The sequence below is a fragment of the Plectropomus leopardus genome, chromosome 19 (genome assembly GCF_008729295.1).
Source record: "Plectropomus leopardus isolate mb chromosome 19, YSFRI_Pleo_2.0, whole genome shotgun sequence".
Taxonomy (NCBI): Eukaryota; Metazoa; Chordata; class Actinopteri; order Perciformes; family Serranidae; genus Plectropomus; species Plectropomus leopardus.
The window spans coordinates 2,526,860-2,539,252 of record NC_056481.1 but is presented as its reverse complement, the minus strand read 5'-3'; the positions used below and the strand labels follow the sequence as shown (position 1 = coordinate 2,539,252).

The 12,393-nt window shown below is 36.7% G+C and overlaps 1 protein-coding gene across 1 annotated transcript; it reads right to left on the bottom strand.

Moving 5' to 3' along the window:
• Positions 1 to 4,043: 4,043 nt before the first annotated feature.
• Positions 4,044 to 10,369, bottom strand: ccr10 (chemokine (C-C motif) receptor 10). The gene is made up of 2 exons (XM_042508468.1): positions 10,224 to 10,369; positions 4,044 to 5,887 (listed from the first exon to the last, which is right to left on the bottom strand). Exons 1-2 carry the CDS (start codon positions 10,246 to 10,248, stop codon positions 4,737 to 4,739), a joined length of 1,176 nt encoding a protein of 391 aa, XP_042364402.1. The 5' UTR covers positions 10,249 to 10,369; the 3' UTR covers positions 4,044 to 4,736.
• Positions 10,370 to 12,393: the final 2,024 nt, after the last annotated feature.

The window sequence follows — 12,393 nt, the reverse complement described above, 5'->3', positions numbered from 1 at the left end:
GCGATATGATTTTTGCTACAGTGCATCGTTACTTGCTGAGTGAACATGCACTGTAAAAAAAAAAAAAAAAGAATGACATTGCTGGAAAATGACAACATAGGTTGACAAAAGTGAGCATAATAGGCTGCAAAATAAAACATGCAAGCTATCTGAAGTTACATCGATAACTAACACAGATTGTCAGTTTGTCCAAGTGCGAGTCAATCCCCACACACCTCCATATTGCAAAACTTTATAGCAGAAATAAACAGGATTATAACGTGGTACAAAACACAGTTTTGGTCTACAAAGCTGATTTCAACAACTGCACAAAGTGTTAATTTTTAAATGGTTCACCTTTTATGCTGGCTCGACATCCAAAGTTATGCAAATTTAAGGGCGGAGCCACTTGAATGATTACATACCGGCCAAAAATAATATGTGTGCTATGTTTTGTGAGTTTTTGAGCATCCCTTAACCCTTCAAAAACGCGCTTATGTTCTGAAAATAAAAAGCGGAATAGAAATTCAGTCTTTGGCTCAGAGCTTAAAGTACAGGACATACGTTTAGGTTTAAATTTATCAACAGCATCAGGTTGGAGTTACAGTCTATCAGTGGAAGTGTGTTTTACCTTTTCAACAAAAACAGGTAACAAGCAGCCAAACACTGGCAGCTCAGAGAAACAGATCTCTCTGTGATCAAAGCCTCATTCATACCAACATGTTGCGCCATCAGGACCTCATAACAGCCTGCGTCCAAACAAACCCCCGCTGTAATGTGGCTGCTAAAGAGGATCACACACCTAATCACAATCATAAGTTGTGCGGCAGCGATGACATAAGCGCCAAAGGCCTCTGTTAGTCAGCACGTTGTTGGCTGCAGAACGGCTGACTGGAAGTTGGAGGCAGCCGTCAATAAATAATGAGCGTCACACTGATACCTGTACGTCTGACCACACCTGGTCGGCAGGACATAATGAAGCGTGACACATTCGGGGGAGGGACGCTGCTCACTGGGTTTACTTTAAGTTTTAGATAAATGTGGTGATGAGGAGATCTGTGCTGTGAGGTTTCTAACATGTCCGTTACAGGAAGTGTGTTCAACTTAAAACTGGTTTAAAGTCACAGTGACCCTCCAAAAACTACTGCTACCCCAGAAAAGACCTGGATACAAAACCACAAAAACAAATTAAAATACCAAACTTATGTTCTTTCATTGCACCACAATAGTTATGTAAGACTGTTTAAGGCCTTTACATTGTGTCACGCAGTGGACTCACGTACCACGACTGCAAAAACCAAGAGGTCAAGTAGGGATTTCTGTCACAACTTCAGCTACTTTTAAGGTGCAAAGAGAAGAGAAAAGTCTGTGGAGGTTAAACTCCAACAACACTTGTGGCGTGCACAACGATTTCATTGTGAGGCCAAAGTGTTTTGGCTTCCTAAGGGGCGGTTTGCACGGCGACAGTTCTTGTGTGAAACGATAAACTTTGGTTGATGTCACTGCTGCACTTTGCACAATAGGATGCAATACAGTACAATAAAGCATCACTCGAAGTAAGTCCCACTTCATCGTCCATCCAGACATAGCCGTCGGTTCTCGTGCACGCATCCGCCATCATCTTCTTGTCTGTTTATACTCGCCTTTAAGCGCAGGCGGTGTGGTGTTCTTCTATAGAGTGTCATTACAAAGTTACACCACCAACAACAGGCCTGACATGCACACTACAGCGTTTTTAGTTGTTTTTGCAGCTTCGTGTACACAAGGATTGTTTTCACCATGTCATCACGTGAACGCAGATTTTTTTTTTTTGAATGCAAAGGAAAGACTTCTCCACTTTTAGTCGGGCCGTCTCATCTAAACGTGTCCTGAAACACAAGAAGATTTAATTAGGGTAGATATGGAGCAGAATAAAACTGAGAGTATAAGAGAGAAGAAAACTTAAAAAAAGAAACAATTAGTCAACTATTCAGTTAGTCGATCTAAAAATGAATAAATAAAAACGCTTCTGTTAATCAGCAGCAAAACATCTGAATATTATCATGTTCCAGCTTCTCGACTATAGCTGGGTTTCAATACCGATGTAGTGCATATTTTACCATTAATTTTTTTACGAAATTTGCATATTTGCAGAACTAAACTGAGCAGCCAATTCATGTTTTTACTTCATTCTTTTTTTTATTTAAATAAATGATAAATAATTGATGTTGATGTGACTTAACTAGATAATGTACTCTACTGTTTTGTTGTCTCTCTGTCCTTGTATGGTAAAAAAAGACAATATTGATGTACAGCTTTACTATGAAGCCACTCAGTGTTATTGTTTGAGTCATGCTCATAGAGTCGAGTCATGTTTTCAGGATATTTTGGAAGGCGCTGCCTCGGCACCACACTGACACCAGGTGGTCAAAACATCACATTACAGCAGCAGAGCTCATTTCAGACCCGAATCTTTGAATTCTGATCTTCTGTTTTTATTTCTCAACTAGAAATAAAATGTGGAAATAAAGTGGAATCATTACAAAATTTCTTAACCCTTTGAAACCTGGATCAACATCACTTTTCTTGTTCTGCATTAACTAGTATTTTAAACATCTGCACCTAGAGCTGATTGGTTTTTTTGTCTTTCAAAAAAATGGGAAAAAGAGCAGTGAGCAACTTGGCAAAAATGTCCCACAAATTGCAAGAAATTAGTAGATTTAGAAAATTATTTTTTTTTAAGCTAGGGGAAAATGTCGTAACAACTATACAATTAAAATAATTATATATATAAAACTATTTTTCACAGAATTATTTGGTTTTTAGCCCTTTTTCCCCAAGTAATTCTAGTTTTTGTTTTGTTTGTTATTAATTTATTTATTTTTGGAGGGGGGGGTGTTAATTTTCTGGTAATTATCTTTAACTGTTCTAATTTCTTGCTCATTTTTAGGGTCATTTTGACAGAAATGAAGTTGAAGGGTTGAATCATAATTTGATTGTATTTCCCATCTTTCTGAGAAACACTTATGTGTGTAAGGAATTAAAAGCCCGTCCTATATAGATGCCTATCCCAAATTTAAGCCAGTTGAGTTCAATAATTTAAGCACATAATAGCCCGGGGTACTAATTGAAGTTTTATGGTTGTTAATAGAAGCTATAGAAATACAGACATCTGTTGCACATTTGTTGTTCAGAACTTGACAGTAAGAACACTAAACTATCTAAAAATATATCACACATATCAACTTGGACATAACCCAATAAGCAGAGGACACGGGGTCAAAACAAAATTCTTGATCCTCTGGTTACGCATTAAGAAAACTGCTATTCTGAGAGCACATGAAAATCTGCTTGGTCACACTTTATTTGAGAAGGCCGACTCTGAAACTCAGCCTGCAATCAAGCGGCTTTACTGTGATAGTAAAAAGTCTTCTGAACATCAAGCACAACGGCGTGAAAGCATTTTTACAGGATTTCAGTTCCTTGAAATAAAAACTGGTGCTGCTGGCTCTATGGTCACACACGAGGTTGTGGTTTGGGTTACGAAAATCTGTGACTCTTAACCATCTGCTTTTTGTCACTTGATGGCTGCACAACATCTGGACTAAACAAATACAGTGTCACCAGATACTGTCTTTGTGACTATTTTAGTTCATAACGCCAATGTGACCGGTCATCACCTGCTGGATATCAAACACCCAAACAGATCAAATATGTCAAGTCAAGTATTTAAAACTCATGACTGCAAATAAGCTCTAATGATTTTATTATGTCACCAAAACATTAATGTAAATAACCATTTTTATTACGAGGCAAAACATGATGACGACATTGCCCTGCAAAGCCAAAATACAGTAGCTATATATTTGTTCAAAACTGAGGTATGACCAAAAATCTAATTTATGTTAAAATTAAATAAGGGAAATACTATAGATATTTGTGTATAATCTATGTTACAGCTGAAGCAAGAGATCTTAAGTCGTGGTGGGAGGTAAGAAATACATGCATACATACATACATACATACTATATCTATATCTATATCTATATCTATATATATATATATATATATATAAATCCCAATTGTCTCTAAAATAAATTCATATTGACAAAAGCATTTGGTCCCCACAATTCTGTATTTCAATATCATTTTCTTGCCTTTTGTTTGTTTGTTTTGTTTTCTACTTTTCCTTTTTAGTGCTTCAGGTAATTTTTTTGTTATTTTTTACAAATTTCTTGCAAATTTTTGGGCCATTTCTTTAAAAGGTTGGTTAGTTAGTTTAAACAATGCTCTATGTAACTTTATTATAAAAAATACTTTAACTTTATTATAGCAGTACTTTAATCAACTAAATAATAACAGGATTTTATTTATTGAAACCATAGTTCATTTTATAATTTTGTATTTTAGTGGTCTACATTAGTTTAGAGGAGATTTCAAAATATCTATATATTGTGTTGTGATATAGCCTAAAAATATTGTTATATTATTTTTAAACCGTATTGCAGCTCTATTTAGACATATATACTATTTACAAAGAAGTAGGCAGGCTTTATGAAGTATATACCAAAATAAAGTTCACAATATATTGGAAATACGGTATGGTTTTGACAATGGTATTTCTATTTTTATATACAACCCCCTATAATTTTCAAGATTTTTATTTCCTCTGTGTAAAAACTGTATATTATGTTTACTGTTGGGAAGTACTTTTATGAAAAAATCTGTAATTAACCGATTCAAAGAGATAGCTAGTTTACAGTCCAGTCCATGAGGTTTTATTTGGCTGCAGAAAACTGAAACTTTGTGGCCACAGTCTCGTTGCTGGAGCAACTGGGTTCGGGGGATGCTGGTGAACAAACTGAGATGATTTTGGAGGCGGGTGACGTGGGCGAGATGGAGGTGGAGCTCATGTTCTGTGTCACCAGCCCGAGGCCGCACCGGCAGCCCAAATCGTGGATAAGCTTTAAGACGTCGTTACGGAAGCGCACGCCTACCAGGGCGTACAGGATGGGGTTGAGGCAGCAGCGGGTGTACGCCAAAGTGCAGGTGATGTACTCGAGCAGCAGACCGCAGAACTGCCCCGCCATTTTACGAGACAGCACCACCGTGTACGGCAGCTGGAACACCAGGAAAACCAGCACCAGAGCCACCATCAGCTTCAAGGTGCGCTGCCGGTGCCACTGCTTCCCCCGACGGGGTTTGCTCCCTTCCCACAGCACCTGAGCTATCAGAGAGTAACACGTCACCATAACGAAGAACGACAAGCAGAAAACAGCAATAATGGCGCCGTTTGCGGCCATTTTGACTCTTATGCTCGTTAGCATGACGCAGTATGTGCTACTGTCAGACCCTGGCTCTTTCTGGACTCCAGAGTACAGAATTTCAGGCAGACTCAGGAGAACCGCAACCACCCAAACACCCACAGCAGCCACTTTCCCGCCTGTTAATATCTGACTGCGCAGCCTGAGCATTTCTTGAGCGTGTGCGACCACTAAGTAGCGGTCGACGCTGATGCAGGCCAGCAGCAGGAGTCCGCTGTATGTGTTGATCGCGTAGCATGCTCTCATGACCCTGCAGAGGGCGACGGGAAAAATCCAACCTAGCTGAGTGTGGACGACCTGCAATGGGAGCGTGAGGAGCAGGAGGAGGTCGGCCAGCGCCAGGTGGAACAGGAAGACGTCGGTCATGGAGCGAAGCCGCAGGCGGCGGTACAGAGCGAAGGTGGTGATCACCAGGCAGTTTCCCAGCACGCCCAGCAGGAAGATCAGGCAGAAAACACAAGTCTGAAACGTTTTGATGGTGAACTCCTCATCTCCGGCCTCGCAAAAGCCAGAGTCCAAATCCTCGAAGTCTGAGATGTTACTTGAGTAGTTTAAATAGTCATCAAGATCAATGTAGCCGTATTCAGCGCTGCTGTAAGCCATTGCTGGTGGGGAAAAAAAAAAAACTCATGAGTAATTTAAAGAAAGTACAAAAAACAAAAAACTGTGACAACAATGTAAACTCATCTCTGCAACTTCTAAAATCAAGTCATCAATATGTCATTGTATTCTAAAGACGTAGCTTGATTCAATAAGAGTCAGTATTGAAATTGGGAACATCTCGAGTTTTTAGAACAAAGTTCAAAACTTTATTCCGAATATTGATTTTTGACTATTTATATATATAAAAATATTTTGGTGATTTTTGGGTAAAATGTCTCAAATTATTGGATTGATTTACATTAAATTCAAGTTCCTTATAGGATTAATAATATTTTTTCTACTGATGCCATCTTCTGGTCAAACTGTCTATGTGTGTGTAAACATTAAATAAATCAAAATTTTGCACCAGCACATTAGAGGGGACACAAAAAAGGAAAGAAAAAAACGTTTTGACAAAAAAAACGAGGTTTGAGGGTTGCTGTGAGGGGTTTTTTTTACATAGCATTAAGGAAAACAAAGATGGATGGATTAGTAAACCTCTAATTATAATATCTGGATGATGTCACAGTGACCTCTGACCTTTTGGATATAAAATGTCATCACTTCATCATTTTGTCCTATTAGACATTTGGGTTTAACTTTTTCATTATTAGCATAAGATTTCTTGAGTTAAAAAAAGTTTTGTGAGATCATGGTGTCCTTGACCTTTAAAATTCAACCATCAAAATCTAGTCAGTTTATTCTTGTGAGTGAGTGGATGTTTGTGCCAAATTAAAACAAAAACCCCTCAATGTGTCCTTCAGATATCACGTTCAGGAGAAGGAGATGGACCCCAAATCACAGTGACCTTGACTCAACAATGAACTGATTAGATGTTGGCGGTCAGAGCACCAAAGTTTGAAGAAACTCCCTCCAGATGTTTTTGAGATATTGCGTTCACAAGAATGAGGTCACAGTTGAATCCAAATGGACGTTTGTGCCAAATTTAAGGAAATTCCCTGAAGGTGGTCTTGAGATATCTGGTTCTGGGAATGAAACAGACACCAAAATACGACCACCAAAATCGAATAGTACATTGTTCAGTCAAAGTGTATATTTGTGCCAAATTTAAAGAAATATCCTTAAAGTGTTTTTGAGATATTGCATTCAAAACATAATGTCTCTGGCATGGAGGCACAAAAATTAATTTGACTCTTAATTTTACAGTTGATAAAAATCGGTCACCCTCTACTAAATACTGCACATTTTGAGCATATTCTTCACTTCATGTCACGATATCAGGAAACACCAACATCTCCACTTTCAGGTTGAAAGTGAGACACATGCAGCTACGTTCCTCAGTTTGACTAGGCACCTGTGGTATTTTACTCATTGTGCACTGGGTTGCGTGACACTGGCACCAGGTCGTTGGCACAGGGGAAATCGTGGGCAGCTATAAGGTCGACAGATCAGTCAGTGTCGCGTGCTAACAGCCTTTATAGGCAGTTTCCAAAATCACCTTTTATCATTTCATCTCTGGCTGTGTGGCTCTGTTACAGCTGCAGCTGCTCGCAATATTTGATTGTGCTCTTTACTTTTAATATCTTAGTATCTTTCATAGCTTCTCTATTTGATGATTGCATTAAGGACTTTCCCTTAATAAGGTAAGAGAAACAACAGTAAAATATTATAAAAATAAATGTTTTTGTAGATATTTGTGCGCAGAGCAGTCCTGGGACTTATCTGATATGTATTTCTTTTATTTTAGACAGACATTACTTTTAAAAATGTTTATTTCCCGTGAACAGGAAATCAAATGTTCCCAAAAGCTTTTTTATATTGTCAGTGCTCTTGTTGAAGGTGGGTGAGAGAGGTGAGGAACAAAATGTGATTTTGTGTGATTTTTGTGTGATTTTTATTTTATTTAATGAGAAATTTAGGGATGAATATATGATTTTGTTTGCAATTAAATGTGGACTGACAAAACGGCTGTTGTTGTAGGTTGGGTTGTTTTCCCTTAAAAGGAAAGAATTGACACATCTTACCAAAAAAGAAATATAGTATTCATTGTTTTATTGTTTAGGCAGCTGAAGGAAATGTCTGCTTACAGAGAATATGAATTTGAGTCATTGGAGAGTTATGTTTTCGGATGACACGCAACCCAAACTTTCAGACAATTTAAATACAAATTATGATGTATAAACTGTTGTAGTGATAAGCATCTTTATCTGTATGAAAGGTTATAAGACGGTAATATTTAGGAGTGCAATTTCAAGTACTAATATAACAAAAACTCACAGAATTCTAGTCCAAAGCTTGCTTTTGTTATTTCAGCAGCCGGGCTTTCCCCTCTAAGCCGCAACTGCAGATTGTGTTATATACTTTGTAATACCATATCCTTAAAACATAAAGTGTTGTTATTATTAATAATATAGCAGATCTTTCTTTATTTGATACAAAAGATCATAAAAACCTCTTCGGCAAACTCACTCGACAATGACAACGGTAACTGTAACTCTAACTTGCTTAAAAAATGAGTGCCGCTCGGATCAATTCTTGGTCCACTGTTATTTGCAATATCTATAATTTACAGCTAAATTTATGTGTATTCTGATGTCTATTATCAAGCTGATATGATATGTTTTGTGCTGCTGGTCCTCTTCCTAAGCCTAACTCATCAGTCTCTCTTGCTCTCAATTACAAGTGCGTAATAAAGCACAAAAGACGAAATACACAATTTTCTCCACATCTACCTGTATCTCTGGCTACTTGGAAATTCAGTTAAAGCACTAAACTGTCATTCAAAAATTTTGCATTTATTCCATTTATTTATTCTTAATTACGGAGAATTTGTGTACTTTTACACCACAAACAAAGCTAATATTTTCGCTTTTATTACTAATTACTAGTGTCAGACAGACATATTTAGTCTCTGTATCGCAATCTTCGATGACCATAATAGCTGAAGGCATACACATCTTCAAATAGTTACATAAAACTTTTATCTAACAGTAGCTACTTAACCTCTCTCATTTAAATGCAATAGTTATGAAAGACAGATTATTTTACGGTGGATGTTCATTCAGTGCGCACTAATAATGACCGAAGTGCCCTGTGGTCTGACATATTATGCATCTTTTCAATGACAGTTTAAATCCTAATTATCAAATATTTATAATTCTTCTATTTTTTTTATTAATTATTTTTTATTTTAAACAAATTCTTATTTTCTAATGCTTAAAATTAGTAAAATATACAGCTTGAATAATAAAATGTCATGAAAATATGTCAGACATTTCTGAAGCTAAGATTGCGAAAGTATTTGTTTGATCCCAAAGTATTTGTTAAACTTTTAGCTCTGATTAGAGATAGGTTGTTCATTTTATTGTTTCTGGCGTTTATTATTGGTTGTCTAACCCGGCCAATGAATTTACACAAAATCTTCAAGGATTTTAAGATTGAAAATACTTTCTTTGTATTCCTTGAAAAACAGATGTTGATTCCAATAAGTTCTGATATACCTGATAAAATAATTATTTTAGATTTTATACCTTAAGTCATCCATCAGTAAGTCTAGTAAGTGTCTGTTGTCGTTCGGTTTGAGTGGGCCAGCAGTTGTATTTTTTTTTAAGTTATTTTTCACGGCTGTGAGCGACATGGTGTCAGGTTGTTGTTTTGTGGGAATCTATGAGCAGCTTCAAGATCAGCAGCGTCACGAGCCAAAACAGTTTCATTTCTTCTTTTACTGCATTGCCTGGGTAAATGGCAGTATTATTTTTACCAGTAATACACACATGGGGTTTTGGAGGAGGTTGACATTAAGTAAATAATCTCTGTTTAACTTCCCTTTCGTGAATTGAAAGAAAATTAATGAATTTGACATTTAAAAGAAAACAATATGTAAAAGCAGAAAGGGAATTTTTAAGGATTCTTGCATAGACAATAAAAAAAAAATCATATGAGTCATATGTGGGCTCTGATTTTTGTGATGAATCACAACTATGGTGCAAGAAAGTGTTTCAGATTAATCTGCAGTGATAAAAAAAATTAATAAATGCTTTTAATATCAGTGAGTGTTATTATACTAATCCACTAAAAGCATACAAATGCATATGAATGTGAAATTATAAGTCATGTTGGTGTATTTATTGTAAACCAGACTTTCTGAATTTTTGAATCAATAGAAAAATGTAGATTTTTTCTCTAGATATTAATTTTGTTTAAATATTTCTAAACTTAAACTCTATATTGCACTCTATTTATATACCAATCCAGAAAAAAAACATTCAACCTCTTTTTTTAAAATCTTAATTTCTATCTCTAAACAGATTTCTGTCAGATTTTCTTAGGTGATCTTACCTGTGCTGTTTGAGGTATTGAACATGTCCCTAGTCCTGATGTGTCTGAAGTAGAAATATGAAAAGCTGGCTCTCTTTAAAACAAGCCTGCGGGTTAAACCCTAACCACCTCCAGCCAATGAAACCAGGTCTGTGTTTTGCTGACCTCGCCATACCCCCGGCGTTGGGTGTTTGTCACTAGGAGTCACTGAAGCAGCATGACGCTTTGTTGCATCTGTCTTATCTGAGTCTGGCTCTGTGGGTTGCCTAAGACATGTCTTGAGAAGTTTCAAAAGCATCATAATCTAGAAAAAAGTTGTTACAGATGTTTATCATCATTGTAACCATCCTGCATGCATTTGTAACTGCAACTGCACATAGATTTTAGTCATTATAATCTGAATTGTCCAAATACTGTAGGTTTTTAAATCCACAGTCATATTTCAGATGTGCTGCAGGTTTTGCAGTATTTTTCATTCAGCAAACTTAAAACTATGTCTTAATAAGAGAAGATGAAATTTAGTGACATACACAGAACATCCTCACAGTTTCAAGCTATAGGTTTAACGGGCGGAAAAAAACGATTGCACAATGCTGCTGCACGACAGAAATTCCCAATGAATGAATCATTCAGTTTATCTTCTAGAAAAAAATTAGTTTAATTAGCGACTGAGGAGGGACCCCTCTTCCAGGACTGACAGACTTAGATAGATAGCCTATTATTGTCATTGTAGGTTATACAACAAAATTTCATTGGAGCGTTCCAGTTTGCAGCGTAAAGTAAAAATATAAATATATTCACATACACACGTACAAGCCCAAGCACACATCATCCATACACATGACCGCAGACACATTCATACCCCTAAAGCTTTAAATTATGTTAACATGCAATGCAACAGATGTCGTAAAGAACAATAAAGTTACAGTAGATGACAAAATGATACACAGGAAAGAGAGGGAGGAAAAGAGAGGGAGGGAAAGACAATCTCAGTTTCAAGCTGTAAGATCAACAGGCAGACAACACTTGCTGAAATATCTCAGGGCGTAACTCCTGGCATCAAAACCAGTTCACAACCTTTCCTTGACCTCTTTTGGGGTGAAATGACTGTTTGTGGGGCCACATGAGATTAAACTTCGGAGACAACGGCCTTTCACTGACTTTTTTTTTTGAGAAATTCAGAGTGTACTTGCATTTTATAATATAGTGAAGCTTTAAGAATCCAGGATGCCTCATTGAGATCAAGATCAAAAAAAAAATTACACTAGAGCTGCAACTAACAATTATTTTCATTATCGATTGATCTGCCACTAGTTTTTTCAATTAATCAATACACCGCTTGGTCAGTAAAACAGAAAAGAATGTAAAGAAAAGCAAATCACAGCTCCCAAGAAGTAAAAACAATGTCTTCAAATATCCTGTTTTGTCAGAAGAGCATAAAAAGCAGGAGGCCTGAGTAGGGCTGAGCAATACGGCTTTAATATAATATCGTACTATTTTAAGACAATATCACAATACAGGATATATATCTCAACATTTTTAAATGTCCTCTAAACTGATGTCAATTACTAAAATACAAAATTACTGGATGAAAAGCAGATACAATAAAGTAATAAAGTAGCTACTATCATATCACAAAGTCAATGCACAACTGTTATAATAACATTTGATAAAATACTGTCTGAAGGAAGCTGAATAAAGTACTTTTTTTGATAATTTAAAAAGAATTGTTTGTATTAATTAAGTACATTAAAGCGGGTGCTTGTATTTTGAAAGACCTGGCTCGTCTCAGGCAGGAATGTCTGTTATATTGTATGTTAGCGTTAGCAGACAGTTAAACAGATACCGCAGAGCATTTAACCATAAAGATTCATTCACTGTGAGTAGGCAACAAACTAACAGCTCTCTAGTTCATATATTACTGATGTTTGCAAGTACATGGTCACAAAATATGACTAAATAGTTGTGATCGGAGCTCTGCAGATAGAAACACACACCTCACCTGCTCACACTATCGCCACTACCACTCATTAAGTTAGACTGTAACCGCAGGGCTGTTAAACGTGATTATTTATTCTCTGTAAGGTCGAAACAAACTAACAGCATTTGCAAATCGCAGTGGTGCTCCATGGTCGCAATGTGTGATTAAATAGTCATGGTCTGGAGCTCTGCAAAAGCCCTGATCCCTGTG